This window comes from Cololabis saira, chromosome 19 (assembly GCF_033807715.1).
Source record: "Cololabis saira isolate AMF1-May2022 chromosome 19, fColSai1.1, whole genome shotgun sequence".
NCBI classification, from domain to species: domain Eukaryota; kingdom Metazoa; phylum Chordata; class Actinopteri; order Beloniformes; family Belonidae; genus Cololabis; species Cololabis saira.
Window position 1 is genome coordinate 5,024,036 of NC_084605.1, and position 19,616 is coordinate 5,043,651.

The window sequence follows — 19,616 nt, forward strand, 5'->3', positions numbered from 1 at the left end:
ATCCATCCATCCATCCATCCATCCATCCTCAATAATCCATCCATTCTTCCATCCATCCTCATTAATCCGTCATCCAAAAGTCACCCATCTATCCCTCCATAATAGTCCATCCATCCATCCATCTATCAATCACCATCGTTCCATCTTTCCATCCTCATCCATCCATCCATAATCATACATCTTTCCATCTATCCATCATCTTTCCATCATCCATCCTCATTAATCCATAATCTATTGAAGGGAGAAAAAATATGTTTTGTGTCCTGAAGATGTCCTGAATTCCCAAAACACAGTCAGCACCTGCTGTTTAGTATTATTGTAACTGAGAGAGAGGCGCTTGTTCACACGGGACAGCTCCCGTGTGACCCAAGACTTAGCGTGAGAGCTTGCGGGGGGGGGGGTTGAAGGGGCCCTTTCGACCCCCTCCGTGAGATGTCGTATAAAGACAGAGATAGCCGGAGGTTCGGGTCAGAGTCAGCTACGGGTCTAGTGCACGACGCCCAGCGGGTTTTTGGCTACTCTGCCAGGACTGTCTGGCTCTCCAGTCCTTCTGTGTTGAGGTAAGAGTTATCAAGGCCTAGCCCCGGTGTAATTGTCTGTTGCTTTGCCATTTGCGGGGGATAACTTGACACAGAGTTATCCTAGCAAAGAGCAATGGTGTGTGAGTCTTTCTATGTCCACTGCTGGCTAATAAATGTATTCATATATATTATAGCTAAAGCGAGTGTGTGTGTGATTCATTTTTGCGCAGCCGACCACTCCCGAGCCTCTTTAAGTGATTTTCTCCCAAAACATCTATCCATCCATAATAATACATCCATCATCATCCTTCCTCTAATAATCCGTCATCCATCCATCTATTCATCCATCTATTCATCCATCCATCATCATCCATCCATCCATCCATCCATCCATCCATCCATCATCCATCCATCCCTCCATCCATCATCATCCATCCTTCCTTCCATCCATCCTCATTAATCCATCCATAATAATAATCCATCCATCCATCCCTCCATCCATCCATCCATCATCCACTCACCAGTCCCCAGGAATGTCCCACAGGAATCGTTTGTCTGCGTCTACGGTCGTGGCCAGGCCTTTAGCCGGCAGCAGCCCCATCACACGTCCACCGGCGGGGCTTCGCCCGGAAAACTCCATACCCAGCATGCATTGCTGCAGAGCTTGGTCTCCTACGGAGCACAGAGACCATACAGTTGTTTCCTTCAACACTGCTCCCCGCTCACTCTGCTGCAGCTGCAGCTGCCTAACCGGTCACGCACCTGGAATGGCGTCGGGCGGCAGCTTCCCCGTGGCCAGCATGATGTCCCGGAAGTTGAGTGAGCTGAAGTAGACGCTGCAGAGCTGCACGTCGGGGTTGTCGGTGCGGAAGTGGCGCAGCGGCGAGGCGATCCAGCGCAGGGAGGACAGGTCCCCCCGGGTCAGCACGTTGACGTAGGCGGCGTCGGTCGGCTCCTCCCTCAGATCTGGAGACAGAGCAGTGTTGTTCTCGTCAACGATGACGAAATTGATGCACCTTTTTTCATGACGATAACGAGACGGTGACAAGCTTTATATGGCTCTTTGATGAGTAAAACATGACGGGTTTTCGTTGACGAGACGAAAATGTTAGTGGGTCAGTCGTTAATACAGGACTGTGTCAGAAAATTAGAATGTTGTGATAAAGTTCTTTATTTTCTGTAATGCAATGAAAAAAACTAAAATGTCATACATTCTGGATTCATTACAAATCAACTGAAATATTGCAAGCCTTTTATTATTTTAATATTGCTGATCATGGTTTACAGTTTAAGATTAAGATTCCCAGAATATTCTACTTTTTTGAGATAGGATATTTGAGTTTTCTTAAGCTGTGGCCGTGGCCACGCATTAATTATCTCGTGGCCACGCATTAATAACTCGTGGCCAGGCATTAATAACTCGTGGCCACGCATTAATAACTCGTGGCCACGCATTAATAACTCGTGGCCACGCATTAATAACTCGTGGCCACGCGTTGATTATCTCGTGGCCACGCATTAATAACTCGTGGCCACGCATTAATAACTCGTGGTCACGCATTAATAACTCGTGGCCACGCATTAATAACTCGTGGCCACGCATTAATAACTTGTGGCCACGCATTAATAACTCGTGGCCACGCATTAATTACTCATGGCCACGCATTAATTATCTCGTGGCCACGCATTAATAACTCGTGGCCACGCATTAATAACTCGTGGCCACGCATTAATAACTCGTGGCCACGCATTGATTATCTCGTGGCCACGCATTAATAACTCATGGCCACGCATTAATTATCTTGTGGCCACGCATTAATAACTCGTGGCCACGCATTAATAACTCGTGGCCACGCATTAATAACTCGTGGCCACGCATTGATTATCTCGTGGCCACGCATTAATAACTCATGGCCACGCATTAATTATCTTGTGGCCACGCATTAATAACTCGTGGCCACGCATTAATAACTCGTGGCCACGCATTAATAACTCGTGGCCACGCATTAATAACTCGTGGCCACGCATTAATAACTCGTGGCCACGCATTAATAACTCGTGGCCACGCATTAATAACTCGTGGCCACGCATTAATAACTCGTGGCCACGCATTAATAACTCATGGCCACGCATTAATTATCTTGTGGCCACGCATTAATAACTCGTGGCCACGCATTAATAACTCGTGGCCACGCATTAATAACTCGTGGCCACGCGTTGATTATCTCGTGGCCACGCATTAATAACTCGTGGCCACGCATTAATAACTCGTGGCCACGCATTATTTTATTTTTTTCAAATGTCACCAGAGGGGCTCCGTAGAGTGCTGCTACTGCTACAGGAGTTGTTACCATGGTAACAACTCCCCCTCCCAATGGCAGGAAGTGCCGTGTGGCTCTGAGTAGTACGTCCCAATTAATGCACACTACTGATATTTACTCAAAAGTGTGCCGAACTTAAGTATACTTTTTGAGTATATACTGTTTAGTATGGCATTTCGGACGCACCGTAAGACTAAGACTAAATCTAAATCTAAAATGGCTGCCAAAAGAAACCCTGGTGGGGGATTGTGGGTAACGGCGGGGCGTCGGTACCGTGAGGGACCAGCTGGTGTCTGAAGGAGCCCCAGCGTCCGTCCCGGAACACGTTCATCACCAGGTCGCCCGCGCTGACGGGCTGCAGGGGCCCGGGGCCCGGCTGGAGGCTCGGCGCCGCCGACGACTCCTGCAGGTTGGACACGAAGACGCAGCTGCGGACACAAACACAGGTGGTCATGTGACACGGTGGTCATGTGACAGACTGTGGTCATGTGACTCGGTCATGTGACTTGTTCGTCCCCCCCAAACACCAGGAGACGGTTCTCACCGGATCCGGTCTCCGCCGGGCTCCTGCCGCAGACAGTTCACCATACCCACAATCCCGCTGGAGGGCTGGGAGGACGTCAGCCACACGGGCCGCGGGTCCGACGACTCGGCCATCAGAACCTGCAGACACAACCAGAACCAGAACAGGATTAGAACCAGCTGCCGAGCAGAGGGTCCCATCAGAACTGCAAAAACTCAGGAATATTTGTCTTATTTCTAGTTAAAATGTCTCATTTTTAGTCAAAAAATCTCATTAAACTTAAAACAAGATTCATCACCAGAAAAATAACTTTTCACCTGTTTCAAGTAGATTTTCACTTGAAATAAGTAGAAAAATCTGCCAGTGGGACAAGATTTATCTTCTTATTACAAACAAAAAAATCTTGTTCCACTGACAGATTTTTCTACTTATTTCAAGTGAAAATCTACTTGAAACAGGTGAAAATTGTTGTTTTTTCCAGTAATGAGTCTAGTTAAAATGTAATGACATTTTTTAACTAGAAATAAGACAAATATTCTTGTTAAGATTTTGAGTTTTTCCGGATCAGAACCAGAGGGCTCTCCGGTTTGTAAACATCTTAATTCTGATCTCAAAATCTGAAATAAAGGTTTTAATCCTTTGTGAGAGTACCGTATTGACCCGAATATAAGACGACCCTGATTGTAAGACGACCCCCTCTTTTTCAAGACTCAAATTTGAAAAAAGACTTTTTTTTAACACCACTTTAAATTTTTATACAGAAAATAATTACAGTACATCTGAAACAAATGATTATAACAATATATTCGAGAGAAAAAGCATGTTATTTTGCCTCATTCAAATCATGATCTTGAAGTTTGCATCATAACTTCTTCCACCCACTTTTCTCCAGATTGTCGCTACGTTTCACCATTTTCTGTTATCTCTTCTCTTATTTTCTTCTCTTTTCTTTCTTACCGCTATTTCTTCGTGACAGGGGTTCGCTTTGGCCTGTTCAGCATTCGCTTTAAAGATATTGTGAATGGGTATAACGTCTAGACCCCGAATGTAAGACGACCCCCACTTTTTCAGTCTGATTTTAATGCAAAAAACTCTGTCTTATATTCAGGCCAATACGGTATTTGGTCGCCATGGCGACAGCCGTGAGGTTAAGACCCGGGTCCCGGGACCCCACATATGATAATGAAGAGGGTGATGAAGAGCAGCGTCTCCAGAACCGTGAACCCACCTTGAGAGTCTCCACCCACTTGCAGTCGGCGGCGTCCACCGGTACCAGGACCGGCGCTGGGACCTGAGGCCGGCGGCGACACAGGAAGAGGGCGGAGCCGAAGAACGACCTCTTGACGGCCACCGGGGTCAGCGACGCCTCGGAGAACAGCTGCTCCCACTCGGCCTGCCATGGGAGAAACCCGGGAAACATGTTCAAGGGGCGGTTCAGACACACGACAACTCTGGGGGGGAGTCGTCAAACGAGGACTGGGGAGTTGTCAACCGGGGAGTCGTCAACCGGGGAGTCGTCAACCGGGGAGTCGTCAACCAAAGAGTCGTTAGTGGTTCTGGACCGGTACCAGTACGTTAGTTTTCGACTTTTTTCTCAAAATTTCGACTTTTTCTCAAAATGTTGACATTTTTCTCAAAATGTCGATGTTTTTCCTCAACTTTTTCTCAAAATTTCGACTTTTTTCTCAACTTTTTCTCAAAATTCCGACTTTTTTTTTCAAAATTCCGACTTTTTTTTCAAAATTTTGACTTTTTTTTCAAAATTTTGACTTTTTTCTCGACTTTTTCTCAAAATTCCAACTTTTTTCTCAAAACTCGCTACAGAGCAAACATTCAGGTATCCCGCTCGAAAGAACGAACGCACGAAAAAACACACGCTCGCACGCACGAAAGAACGAACGCATGAAAAAACGCACGCAAAACGCACGCAAAACGCACGCTCTAACGAAAAAAACGCACGCTCGCACGAAAAAACGCACGCTCGCACGCACGAAAGAATGAACGCATGAAAAAACGCACGCAAAACGCACGCAAAACGCACGCAAAACGCACGCAAAACGTACGCTCTAACGAAAAAAACGCACGCTCGCACGAAAAAACGCACGCTCGCACGCACGAAAGAATGAACGCATGAAAAAACGCACGCTCGCACGAAAAAACGCACGCTCGCACGCACGAAAGAATGAACGCATGAAAAAACGCACGCTCGCACGCAAAACGTACGCTCTAACGGAAAAAATGCACGCTCGCACGAAAAAACTCACGCTCGCATGCAAAACGCACGCAAAACTCACCCAAAACGCACGCTCTAACGAAAAAAACGCACACTCGCACGAAAAAACGCACGCTTGCATGCACGAAAGAACGAACGCATGAAAAAACGCACGCTCGCACGCAAAACGCACGCTCTAACGAAAAAAACGTACGCTCGCACGAAAAAACGCACGCTCGCACGCACGAAAGAACGAACGCATGAAAAAACGCACGCTTGCACGCAAAACGCACGCAAAACGCACGCTCTAACGAAAAAAACGCACGCTCGCACGAAAAAACGCACGCTCGCACGAAAAAACGCACGCTCGCATGCACGAAAGAACGAACGCATGAAAAAACGCACGCTCGCACGCAAAACTCACGCTCTAACGAAAAAAACGCACGCTCGCACGAAAAAACGAACGCTCGCACGCAAAACGCACGCAAAACGCACACAAAACTCACGCTCTAACGAAAAAAAACGTACGCTCGCACGAAAAAACGCACGCTCGCACGCACGAAAGAACGAATGCATGAAAAAACGCACGCTCGCACGAAAAAACGCACGCTTGCATGCACGAAAGAACGAACGCATGAAAAAACGCACGCTCGCACGCAAAACGCACGCAAAACGCACGCTCTAACGGAAAAAACGTACGCTTGCACGAAAAAACGCACGCTCGCACGCACGAAAGAACGAACGCATGAAAAAACGCACGCTTGCACGCAAAACGCACGCAAAACGCACGCTCTAACGAAAAAAACGCACGCTCGCACGAAAAAACGCACGCTCGCATGCACGAAAGAACGAACGCATGAAAAAACGCACGCTCGCACGCAAAACTCACGCTCTAACGAAAAAAACGCACGCTCGCACGAAAAAACGCATGCTCGCACGCAAAACGCACGCAAAACGCACACAAAACTCACGCAAAACGCACGCTCTAACGAAAAAAAACGTACGCTCGCACGAAAAAACGCACGCTCGCACGCACGAAAGAACGAACGCATGAAAAAACGCACGCTCGCACGCAAAACTCACGCAAAACGCACGCTCTAACGAAAAAAACGCACGCTCGCACGAAAAAACGCACGCTCGCACGCAAAACGCACACGCCCGCACGAAAGAACGAACGCACGAAAAAACGCACGCTCGCACGCAAAAAAACAAAAACCAAATGGATGAAGGACCTTGACCTTGGAGTTCACCTTGAATCTCTTTGACACTTTAGTTTAAAACGTCACTGAACTGGTTTTTAATGAACCGGTTACTGGTCTTCACCAGAGTCCAGGTAGCTTCAGGTCCACAGATGTGGTGTAAGGTACCAGAGGGGGGTACCGTTGGCGGTACCAGAGGGCGGTACCAGAGGGCGGTACCAGAGGGCGGTACCGTTGGCGGTTGGGACTCACCTGCGTCAGCAGCCCCCCCTTGCTCCCGTCCTGGACGCAGCTGCTCAGGAAGGCCACCACGTCCCCCAGGGTGTCCCCCTTCAGGAGTGTGTGCAGCAGGACGAAGCCCCGCGGCCCGGCGGCCCCCGCCAGGCCGGCCACCAGCCGGGCCGGGTCCTGCCGGCCGGGGGCCCAGGTGTGGTTGCACAGCACCAGGTCGGCCCCCGTCCCCCCCTCGGGTCCGGACCCCGGGGGGCCGTTCAGGGGGTCCCAGCGGGCCGGTGTCACCGCCAGCTCCTCCAGGACGGTCTGGTGGGGGGCCAGCAGGTCCAGGCTGGGGGCCGAGGCCCGGTAGTCCACCTGCAGCATGGGCTGGATGTTGAGGAGGGGGACCACGTGAGAGAAGAGCTGGCCTTCGTCCGAGAGAGCCTGGGGGGTCAGAGAGACCAGAAATGTTTTAGAGCCATATTGGACCAAAAACATAAAAAAACAAATATGTCTGGAGCCGCAAAACATGAAAAGTCTTGTATCAGCCTTAGAATGAAGAAACACATGCTGCATGTTTCTATATTAGTTAGAACTGGGACAACGTCTCGCTACAGAGCAAACATTCAGGTAATGAATGCAAGAGTATTAGGGCCATTTATTTTGCACTTCGAGAAAAAAGTCGAAATGTCGAGAAAAAAGTCGAAATAAAGTCGAAATATCGAGAACAAAAAAGTTGAAATTAACATTTCGACATTATTCACGAAAATGTGACTTTTTTCAACATTTCGACTTTTTCTCGAAATTGTATTTCAACATTAATCTCAAAATTTCTAACTTTTTTCTCGACATTTCAACTTTTTTCTCGACATTTCAACTTTTTCCTCGACTTTTTTGGAAAAATAGAAGGGAAAGATCCAGGCACTCGAGAGGAGGTGGATTAAAAGATAAAAAAAAAAAAGAAAAAAAAAGCCTTTATTAGAAGAGGGCTGCCACTCTTCTAATGTTGAAATGTAATATTTATTCTACACATTTTTACAGCATTGTAAAAACGTTCAGAATGTTTCTCCTCCTACAGAAACCATGTTAAAACTAAAAATGTATTTCCCTCCCCCATCGGTTTCCATTTTCAAACATTTTTTAAGAAGCTCCAGGAGCCACTAGGGCGCTAGGGAGCCGCATGTCAGAGAGACCAGGAAGACCCTACAGGACCACCGGGCCCGTAAATAGGGCTGGGATATATTTTCAAACGTGATATGGTACGAGACAATGTCGTTTATATCGATTTTAAAAAAAAATTTAAATTTTATGATTTTGATATAGCTTATTTTGTGACAAATTGATTGAATGTTTTATTTGAGATTTGCACAAATGTTTTGTTATTTGCACAACTGTCAACCTCAGTGGAAAAGTCTGCCTGTTACTGTCTACATTGTATTAATTGTACAGTGTATTTTAATTTAATTGTTATGCAGGAAAGGGATATTTGTTTTATTTTATTCAAGAAGCATTTTTATTCTATATATGCAGGCAGTTTATTTTTATTTCCTTTGTTTTATACATTTTGATATTGTGCAGACTAGGGATGGGCGGTATGGACTAAATAATTTATCACGATAATTTCTGGCATTTATCCCGATAACGATAAAAAAAATACCAATTCAACTCCACCTTTGTAACTATAAATCTATTACATCCGCCATGTTTGTTACACAAAAAACTCATCAACCGGAATTTTTCTTTCTTTCTTTTTCTCTTTCTTTCTTTCTTTCTAGCTCATTTCTATTTTTTTGGCTCATTTCTATCTTTCACGTACGTTGTGCGTGGATTTAACACAGAACCATAAATCAGCTTTACACAAAAACTTCATCAACTGGAATTTATCGTTTTTACCGCGAGATGACAAATTCCTACCGTGGGGAATTTTTTTGATGGTTTATCGTGAACGGTAAAATATCACCCATTCCTAGTGCAGACCTCTGTTAATAAAGGAACCTGTGTGACATTTGGCACGAGGCTTTGTATTAAAACTGACTGTTTTTTTAAGGGTTTGCCTCAGAAAAAAATGAAGCTAACAGAGATGCTAACAGAGATGCTATGCTATAATGCTTTGGGGGAAACCCCAATTATGGCACAGAAAAAATATCGATATATATCGAGTATCGCCATTCAGCTAGAAAATATCGAGATATGACTTTTGGTCCATATCGCCCAGCCCTACCCCTAAACCAGACTCTGGGGGTCTCACCTCCAGCACGCTGACGCGGCCGGGGCTGCAGTTCTCCAGAACCGTGTCCAGGCAGTGGCGCAGCGCGCCGTCGTGCAGCAGCGCCTGCAGCAGGCCGTCCTGCCGCAGACACGCCTCCTCCGTCTGCACCGCCTGCTGCAGCTCCGACTGCAGGTTCCCGTTCAGCTCCAGCCCGCAGAGCAGGCCCAGCAGCCGCGGCAGGCCCGGCCCGGTGGCCTCGGGGCCAGGACCGGTGATCCGCTGGTCCTGGAGACCTGGGACCGACAGCTGGACCCCGTGAGGAGCCAACTTCTGCTGCAGCCGGCGGATCAGACCTGGGGGAGGAAGCAGAGGTGTCAAAAGGTAGAAGTATAGATACTAAAGTTTAAAATACTCCTGTAGAAGTTGAAGAATCAACTCAAGTTTTTTACTCAAGTAAAAGTATAAAAGTACTGGTTTCAAACTAGGGATGGGCGGTATGGACTAAAAAATGTATCACGATCATTTCTGATATTTATCCCGATAACGATAAAAATGACGATAAAAAAATACCAATTCAACTCCACGTTTGTAACTATAAATCTATCTCGCTCTCAGATCCGCCATGTTTGTTACACAAAAACGTCATCAACGGGCATTTATCCTTCCTTCCTTCCTTCCTTCCTTCCTTCCTTCCTTCCTTCCTTCCTTCCTTCCTTCCTTCCTTCCTTCCTTCCTTCCTTCCTTCCTTCCTTCCTTCCTTCCTTCCTTCCTTCCTTCCTTCCTTCCTTCCTTCCTTCCTTCCTTCCTTCCTTCCTTCCTTCCTTCCTTCCTTCCTTAAATTAGTTGCAAATAAAAACAAACGCTGCAAATAAAAACAAACGCTGCTACAAATAAAAGAAAAGCTGCAAATAAAAACAAACGACGCTGCAAATAAAAGAAATGCTGCAAATAAAAGAAACGCTGCAAATAAAAACAAATGCCGCTGCAAATAAAAGAAACGCTGCAAATAAAAGAAACGCTGCAAATAAAAACAAACGCCGCTGCAAATAAAAGAAACGCTGCAAATAAAAACAAATGCCGCTGCAAATAAAAACAAATGCCGCTGCAAATAAAAGAAATGCTGCAAATAAAAACAAATGCCGCTGCAAATAAAAACAAACGCCGTTGCAAATAAAAGAAACGCTGCAAATAAAAACAAATGCCGCTGCAAATAAAAACAAATGCCGCTGCAAATAAAAGAAATGCTGCAAATAAAAACAAATGCCGCTGCAAATAAAAACAAACGCCGTTGCAAATAAAAGAAACGCTGCAAATAAAAACAAACGCCACTGCAAATAAAAGAAACGCTGCAAATAAAAGAAACGCTGCAAATAAAAACAAACGCTGCTGCAAATAAAAGAAACGCTGCAAATAAAAGAAACGCTGCAAATAAAAACAAATGCCGCTGCAAATAAAAGAAATGCTGCAAATAAAAACAAATGCCGCTGCAAATAAAAACAAACGCCGTTGCAAATAAAAGAAACGCTGCAAATAAAAACAAACGCCACTGCAAATAAAAGAAACGCTGCAAATAAAAGAAACGCTGCAAATAAAAACAAACGCTGCTGCAAATAAAAGAAACGCTGCAAATAAAAGAAATGCTGCAAATAAAAACAAACAACGCTGCAAATAAAAGAAACGCCACAAATAAAAACAAACGCCGCTGCAAATAAAAGAAACGCTACAAATAAAAACAAACGCCGCTGCAAATAAAAGAAACGCTGCAAATAAAAACAGACGCTGCTGCAAATAAAAGAAACGCTACAAATAAAAACAAACGCCGCTGCAAATAAAACAAACGCTGCAAATAAAAAGAAACGCTGCAAATAAAAACAAACGCCGCTGCAAATAAAAGAAACGCTGCAAATAAAAACAAACGCCGCTGCAAATAAAACACTGCAAATAAAAGAAACGCTGCAAATAAAAACAAATGCTGCAAATAAAAACAAACGCCGCTGCAAATAAAAGAAACGCTGCAAATAAAAGAAACGCTGCAAATAAAAACAAACGCTGCTGCAAATAAAAGAAACGCTGCAAATAAAAGAAACGCTGCAAATAAAAACAAACGCCGCTGCAAATAAAACACTGCAAATAAAAGAAACGCTGCAAATAAAAACAAACGCTGCTGCAAATAAAAACAAACGCCGCTGCAAATAAAAGAAACGCTGCAAATAAAAGAAACGCTGCAAATAAAAACAAACGCTGCTGCAAATAAAAGAAACGCTGCAAATAAAAGAAACCCTGCAAATAAAAGAAACGCTGCAAATAAAAGAAACGCTGCAAATAAAAACAAACGCCGCTGCAAATAAAAAAACAACGCAAATAAAAAAGCCACAACGGAAGTGAATTACCGGTGGACTATTTTTGCCGATGCACCGGTGTTTTTTACGTGAGAGGAGAAGAAGACGAAGAGGACGTAAGTGAAAAGGAAGAAATAAGAAGAACGAGGAATAAGAAGAACAACAAACGAGAAAATAAGTGAAAAGGTTAGTGTTCAACGTCGCTACATGTAATTTTTAATGTGCAACACCGGTGCATCGGCTAAAATAGTCCCATTGAAATGAGCGGCGGCCATTTTCCTGTCTGGTATCCAGTTAAATAATACATCCATGGCATTGACGGTGCAGCAGCTTTCAGTGTGAATCCAGTGTTACAGGGAATCAAACCTCCTCCAGTGAAGTGAGCCGAGGCCCGGGGGGTTGAGGGGGTAGTGGGGGTTCTAGGGGGTCTGGGGGGGTCTGCTCCCTCACTCCCAACAGGGAGCTGGTCCAGACTTACATAAGCCCGTTTGGACCAGAATAAAGTCTCTGTGTGTCTCTGCCAGCAGCTCTCACAGCTCCCAGCATGCACTGGGGTGGAGACACGTTTCTACAGAGCAGCAGGTTCATCCCTCCATCAATCTACTATCAATCATCCCTCCATCATCCATCCATCATCAATCATCCCTCCATCAATCTATCAATCATCCCTCCATCATCCCTCCATCAATCTACTATCAATCATCCCTCCATCAATCTATCAATCATCCCTCCATCATCCCTCCATCAATGTACTATCAATCATCCCTCCATCAATCTACTATCAATCATCCCTCCATACATCCATCTTTTATACATCCTTCCATCATCCATCCATCCATCGTCTTCCATCTATCCATCATCCCTCCATCATTCATCCATCCATCCATCCCTCCATTATCCATCAATCTTCTATCAATCATCCATCCATCTTTTATTCATCCCTCCATCATCCATCCATCTTTTATTCATTCTTCCACCATCCATCCACCCTCTTCCATCCTTCATCAATCATTCATCCATCCATCCATCATCCCTCCATCCATCCCTCCATCATCCCTCCATCCATCCTCCATCCCCTCCATCCCTCCCTCCACTCCTCCCTCCATCCCCCCCTACCTTTACACTCCTCCATCCCCTCCGTACCTTTACATCCCTCCATCCCTCCGTACCTTTACACTCCTCCATCCCACCGTACCTTTACACTCATCCCTCCATCCCTCCACCCCCCCCCTACCTTTGCACTCCTCCAGCGTGTCCAGCAGCCTCTGGTCTCCAGCGAGTCTCTGCGTCTCCTCGTGTGGAACAAACACAAACTGCTCCAGCGTGGGGGGGCTCTGCTGCTGCTGCCGCCGCGGGGCCACGGTGGCGTGCAGCCCGCAGATCTGGACCCCCCCGGCCCGGATGTTGTCCAGGACACGGCTCACGTGGACCTGGACGGCTGTGGAGGAGGGAGGACACGTTAGCATGTTAGCACTCCAGCACCGACGGTTCTGCACATACACAAACAAGTGTCAGTCTTTAAACCTGAACCGGAGTGTCTTTAAATTCAAACCGAGGCGCTATAGCGTCTTTAAAACTTAATCTTGAGCGCTATAGCGTCGTAGCGTCTTTAAACTTGAACCGGGCTGCTATAGCGCCATAGAGTCTTTAAAATTGAACTGGAGCGCTATAGCGCCGTAGCGTCTTTAAACTTGAACCATAGCACTATAGCGCCGTAGCGTCTTTAAACTTGAACCATAGCACTATAGCGCCGTAGCGTCTTTACATTTGAACCAGAGGCGGATCTAGGGGGTGGCTACTTGGGCTCAAGCCCCGAATGTTTTTCCAAAAGCCCCGGATCCATAGGCGCCAGAACCGTGGGCGCTTCGGGGCCCGAGCGCCCACGGAGATGGCCGAGCGCCCACGGAGATGGCCGAGCAGGCGAGCCCCCATGTCAACAATCACTGATTGGCTAAAGCGGTTTTCACACAGAGGGCGCACAGCGGTAGCCGCCGCTGGCTTTCCCATTTATTGTGTATTTGCTGCCTCCGCGCAAGAGCGCAGGGTCGGCGGCGCGCAACCGGGCGCACGCCGCCGGGTTGGGCGCAGACTCGGCGCAGAGACGGCGCAAGTGCCCAGATCTGGAAAAAAAAAAAATCGTCTGGTCCAAATGTTCAATTGGGGCGCAAACACCGTGGCAGGTGCCGTCTCGCGCCGCGGAGCTCGGTGGGGAAGCGTCCGCTCTGGGCGCAAAGCGCAGACCGAGCCGCTGTTCTGTCGATTTCTGCTGCTTCGTCGAAAAATGCTACCACGGCATAAACCGATAGCGTCTACTGTCGAGTTTTGCTACCCTATCAGAAAAAGTTCCTTAATGGTTTTCTACCTTTTGCAAAGCAACAATTTTACTGTTTTACTCCCTAAACAACTTCCTTTCCCCCCAAGTGGTCCTTGTCTCTTGCCAGGCCGTTATTGTAAATAAGAATGTTTTATTAATGACCTTCCTGGTTAAATAAAGGCCAATGACTGAATGAATATCAAATAAAGCGATAGAATTGTTTTATTTTTCCTCTTTATCGTATAATGTTCAGAAAGTGTAATAATGCGTCGCCGCGTGACCTACGGCGAAAGCTCTGCGTCGATTTAACGCGGTACCAGAAATCAGGCTTCACAGCGCGACTATCCGCCCGGCTCGTGCTCGGCGCGGCGTGCAGCTCCTCGCCGACTCCGCGCTCATATATTTAATACATTTATAAAGCCCATATATTTATAAAGCCCTGCCTGGCCGAGCCCTAACACTGAGACCATGGTAGATACAGTAGGTTACACGCGGCACTGTTGACTTTTTTTCCCTGCCGGCAACGTGACCAGATCACGTGACTGGTCAAATCGCAGCCTTTGCGGTTAGAAAATCTCGTTTTATCACATTGCGATATTATCGCAAATGCAATTAATCGTTCAGCCCTACTTCAACCTGAGCAGCTTTAAACTTAAACTGGAGCGCCGAAGCGTCTTTGAACTTTAACCGAGCGCCACCTACAGGCCACCATAGTCAGATCCCCGGTGACGGATCGGGACCAGGTCGGGGTCTGTGTGACTCGTTTCCTTGCTTTTCCACACACCTTGTTTTCCGTCGGCGTACTCGGACACTTTCTCCAGGTGGACGACAGGGTCGATGCAGACGGAGCGGATTCTCGTCGGCAAACGCAGACTCCGCCCCGGAAGTCCCACCACGATCATTTGCAGCATGGTGTCCAAGAATGTCACCCAGTTCCCCGTCCACTGCAACTTCCCGTCGTCTCCTGTTGAGTAAACCCGTTAGACAAAAACAGAAGAAGAAGAAGAGGAATACTGCGCCAGCCTTGGTCGGCGTCCCCGGTACCTGCGCCGTTGGACTCCAGGATGCCTTGGAAGGTCTTCCCGTAGTCGTAGCCGCGCAGGCGCAGCTCTTTGTACACGTCGTGAGCTTTGAGTTTCATCTTGGCGTCTTCGTCGTCGCTGGGAACTTGGAGGTGTATCTGCTTCTGGAAGGACTCGAGGGCCGTGTCCTCCAGGATGCTCACCTTCCCTGGGGAGGGAACCCAACACGGACAAGAGTCAGGAGAAACTTGTTGTAGGAAACTTTCAAGGATTAAGATAAATCACTCACCACTGACGGTCAGGTTCCCGTTCTCGGAAACCTCAAACCTGTTGGTGGCGGGCATGAGCCGGACCTCCAACTGGACCGAACCTGGGGGGGAACACGAAGAGGCGGATCAGGGGTCGACTAGATCAGGGGTCGGCAACCCGCGGCTCTAGAGACGCATGCAGCTCTCTAGCACCGCCCTAGTGGCTCCTGGAGCTTTTTAAAAAATGTTTGACCTTTTTTTTTCATTTTTTTCTTTTTTTTCCTTTTTCCTTTCCTTTTTAATCTCGACTTTTCGACTTTTTTCTCGAACTTGTACTTCAACATTAATCTCGAAATTTGGACTTTTTCCTCGACATTTTGACCTTTTTCTCGACATTTCGACTTTTTTCTCGACATTTCGACTTTTTCCTCGACAATAACGTCATGAGCGTCTCTAAACCTAACCCGGAGCCTTATAGCGGCTCATCAGAAAACCTCTCAGGGCCGTCCTCCACTCTCCTCCTCTACTCCTCCTCTTAGCGCCGCCCTAGTGGCTCCTGGAGCTTTTTATAAAATGTTTGACCTTTTTTTCTTCTCTTTTTTTCTCTTTTTTTTCTTTTTTCTTTTCGTTTTCTTCTTTTTCTTTTCCTTTTAATCTCGAAATTTTGACTTTTTTCTTGACATTTCGACTTTTTTCTCGAAATTTGGACTTTTTTCTCAACAATGACTTTCTCAACAGTGACTTTTTTCTCGACATTTCAACTTTTTTCTCGTCATTTCGACCTTTTTCTCAAAATTGTACTTCAACGTTAATCTCGACATTTCGACTTTTTCCTCTACATTTTTCGACCTTTTTCCTCGAAATTTCGACTTTTTTCTCAACATTTCGACCTTTTTCTCGAAATTCAGACTTTTTTCTCAAAATTTTGACTATTTCCTTGACATTTCGACTTTTTTCTCAACATTTCCACTTTTTTTCTCAACATTTCCACTTTTTTTCTCAACATTTCCACTTTTTTTCTCAACATTTCCACTTTTTTCCTCAACATTTCCACTTTTTTCTCGACATTGACTTTTTTCTCGACATTTCAACCTTTTTCTCAACATTTTGACCTTTTCCTTGACATTACGACTTTTTTTCTCAACATTTCGACTTTTTTCTCAACATTTCGCCTTTCGCCATTTCCCTTCATTGTAAAGATTATAAAAGACTTTTCATTTTTTGCGGCTCCAGACATATTAGTTTTTTGTGTTTTTGGTCCAATATGGCTCTAAAACATTTTGGGTTGCCGACCTCTGGACTAGATGACCCCTGAAGGAAGGGAAGCAGCTCATCAGAAGAACTCTCAAGGAGTGTCTTTAAACTTGAACCGGGGCGCTATAGCACCTTTAGAACTTAATCTTGAGCGCTATAGCGCCGTATAGTTTTTAAACTTACACCATAGCGTCATGAGCGTCTCTAAACCTAACCTGGAGCGCTATAGCGGCTCATCAGAAAACCTCTCAGGGCCGTCCTCCACTCTCCTCCTCTACTCTTCCTCTTAGCGCCGCCCTAGTGGCTCCTGGAGCTTTTTATAAAAGGTTTTACCTTTTTTTCTTCTCTTTTTTTCTCTTTTCTTTCTTCTTTTTTCTTTTCGTTTTCTTCTTTTTCTTTTCCTTTTAATCTCAACATTTCGACTTTTTTCTCGACAATGACTTTTTTCTCAACATTACGACTATTTTCTCAATATTTTGACCTTTTCCTTGACATTATGACTTTTTCTCGACATTTCGGCTTTTTTCCTCAACAATGACTTTTTTCTCGTCATTTCGACCTTTTTCTCAAAATTGTACTTCAACATTAATCTCGACATTTCAACTTTTTTCTCAACAATGACTTTTCTCAACATTTCGACTTTTTTCTAAACATTCCGACTTTTTTCTCAACATTTCGACTTTTTTCTCAACATTTCGACTTTTTTCTCAACATTTCAACTTTTTTCTCAACATTTCGACTTTTTTCTAAACATTTCGACTTTTATTCTCAACATTTCGACTTTTTTCTCGAGATTTCAACCTTTTTCTCAACATTTCGACTTTTTTCTCAACATTTCGACTTTTTTCTAAATATTTCGACTTTTTTCTCAACATTTCAACTTTTTTCTAAATATTTCGCCTTTTTTTCTCAACATTTTGACTTTTTTCTCGACATTTCAACTTTTTCCTCAACATTACGACTTTTTTCTTAACATTTCGACTTTTTTCTCAACATTACGACTTTTTTATCAACATTACGACTTTTTTATCAACATTTCGCCTTTTTTCTCAACATTTCGACTTTTTTCTCAACATTACGACTTTTTTATCAACATTTCGCCTTTTTAAAAGCTCTCAGGGCCGTCCTCCCCTCTCCTCACCGGTCTTGGGCAGGATGGTGGCCCTGTGGATCGTCACGTCCTCAAAGTTGACAGGAGTCTTGTCCAACACGACGCCGGAGCTCCTCACCAGGGTGCGCCAGGCCAGCACCAGGTACCCGGTGGCCGGGTACAGAACCCGCCCATCGATGCAGTGTCCGGTCAGGTACTGGTCTGGGGAGTCTGGGTTCATCTCTGTGGGCGGACAGACAGACGGTGAAACTCCAGAACAAGCCAGGCTGGACTTGTTCCTCTGAGAGATCTGGTACCGATGTTGTAGACGGTAGCAGACGAGGATCCCCCGGAGCCGCAGGGGAAGTCTTCGGCCTTGGGGACGTCCCAGGTCTGGGAATGATCCCACTGCACCAGCGGGGAGATCAGGGGAGTCCCCACCGGGACCGGGTAGATCACGGCCGGGTGGAGGGTGTCACAGTCCACGTTGATGCTGCAGGAGGAGGGAAGTTTAGAGGACTCGTCACCAGACTACACACCCAGCACCGAGACAAGCACTAGGAATGGGTGATATTTTACTGTTCACCAAAAACCGTCAAAAAAATTCCCCACAGTAAGAATTTGTATCTCACGGTAAAAATGATAAATTCCCGTTGATGATGTTTTTGTGTAAAACTGATTTATGATTCTGCGTTAAATCCAAAGTTCGAAAGAAAGAAAGTTCGAAAGAAAGAAAGAAAGTTCGAAAGAAAGAAAGATCGAAAGAAAGTTTGAAAGAAAGAAAGTTCGAAAGAAAGAAAGAAAGTTCGAAAGAAAGAAAGAAAGATCGAAAGAAAGAAAGAAAGTTCGAAAGAAAGAAAGAAAGTTCGAAAGAAAGAAAGTTCGAAAGAAAGAAAGAAAGTTCGAAAGAAAGTTCGAAAGAAAGAAAAAAAGAAAAAGAAAGTTCGAAAGAAAGTTCGAAAGAAAGAAAAAAAGAAAGAAAGAAAGAAAGTTCGAAAGAAAGAAAGAAAGAAAGAAAGAAAAAAGAAAGAAAGAAAGTTCGAAAGAAAGAAAGTTCGAAAGAAAGTTCGAAAGAAAGAAAAAAAGAAAGTTCGAAAGAAAGAAAAAAAGAAAGTTCGAAAGAAAGTTCGAAAGAAAGAAAGTTCGAAAGAAAGAAAGTTCGAAAGAAAGAAAAAAAGAAAGAAAGAAAGTTCGAAAGAAAGAAAAAAAGAAAGAAAAAAAGAAAGAAAAAAAGAAAGAAAGAAAGTTCGAAAGAAAGTTCGAAAGAAAGTTCGAAAGAAAGTTCGAAAGAAAGTTCGAAAGAAAGAAAGAAAGAAAGAAAGTTCGAAAGAAAGAAAGTTCGAAAGAAAGAAAGAAAGTTCGAAAGAAAGAAAGTTCGAAAGAAAGAAAAAAAGAAAGAAAGAAAGAAAGTTCGAAAGAAAGTTCGAAAGAAAGTTCGAAAGAAAGTTCGAAAGAAAGAAAGAAAGTTCGAAAGAAAGAAAGAAAGAAAGTTCGAAAGAAAGAAAGAAAGAAAGAAAAAAAGAAAGTTCGAAAGAAAGAAAGAAAGTTCGAAAGAAAGAAAGAAAGTTCGAAAGAAAGAAAGAAAGAAAAAAAGAAAGTTCGAAAGAAAGTTCGAAAGAAAGAAAAAAAGAAAGAAAGAAAGAAAGAAAGTTCGAAAGAAAGAAAGTTCGAATGAAAGTTCGAAAGAAAGAAAAAAAGAAAGAAAGAAAGTTCGAAAGAAAGAAAAAAAGAAAGAAAGAAAGAAAGAAAGAAAGTTCGAAAGAAAGTTCGAAAGAAAGTTCGAAAGAAAGAAAGAAAGAAAGTTCGAAAGAAAGAAAGAAAGTTCGAAAGAAAGAAAAAAAGAAAGAAAGAAAGTTCGAAAGAAAGTTCGAAAGAAAGAAAAAAAGAAAGAAAGAAAGTTCGAAAGAAAGTTCGAAAGAAAGAAAAAAAGAAAGAAAGAAAGAAAGAAAGAAAGTTCGAAAGAAAGAAAGAAAGAAAGAAAGAAAGAAATTTCGAAACAGGTACAGGTGTAACTCATTTCATTGTTTTTTATCAATTCAATGTAATTGGTGTAGTTTAGTATCTTTTAGAGCAGTGTTTTGGCTCCAAAGACTGAATGTGGTGATAGATTTATAGTTACAAAGGTGGAGTTGAATTGATATTTTATTT

At 44.5% G+C, this 19,616-nt stretch overlaps 1 protein-coding gene across 1 annotated transcript in view; it reads right to left on the bottom strand.

The window, feature by feature from the left end:
* The window catches only part of fasn (fatty acid synthase), a 52,410-nt gene that overhangs the window by 14,364 nt on the left and 18,430 nt on the right, over window positions 1-19,616 (bottom strand). Inside the window, 13 exon segments of the mRNA XM_061708975.1 lie at window positions 1,043-1,193; window positions 1,284-1,487; window positions 3,116-3,270; window positions 3,387-3,505; window positions 4,594-4,758; window positions 7,029-7,436; window positions 9,241-9,554; window positions 12,775-12,978; window positions 14,639-14,818; window positions 14,899-15,084; window positions 15,166-15,246; window positions 17,520-17,711; window positions 17,786-17,961. Coding sequence (XP_061564959.1) covers window positions 1,043-1,193; window positions 1,284-1,487; window positions 3,116-3,270; window positions 3,387-3,505; window positions 4,594-4,758; window positions 7,029-7,436; window positions 9,241-9,554; window positions 12,775-12,978; window positions 14,639-14,818; window positions 14,899-15,084; window positions 15,166-15,246; window positions 17,520-17,711; window positions 17,786-17,961 — 2,535 coding nt within the window.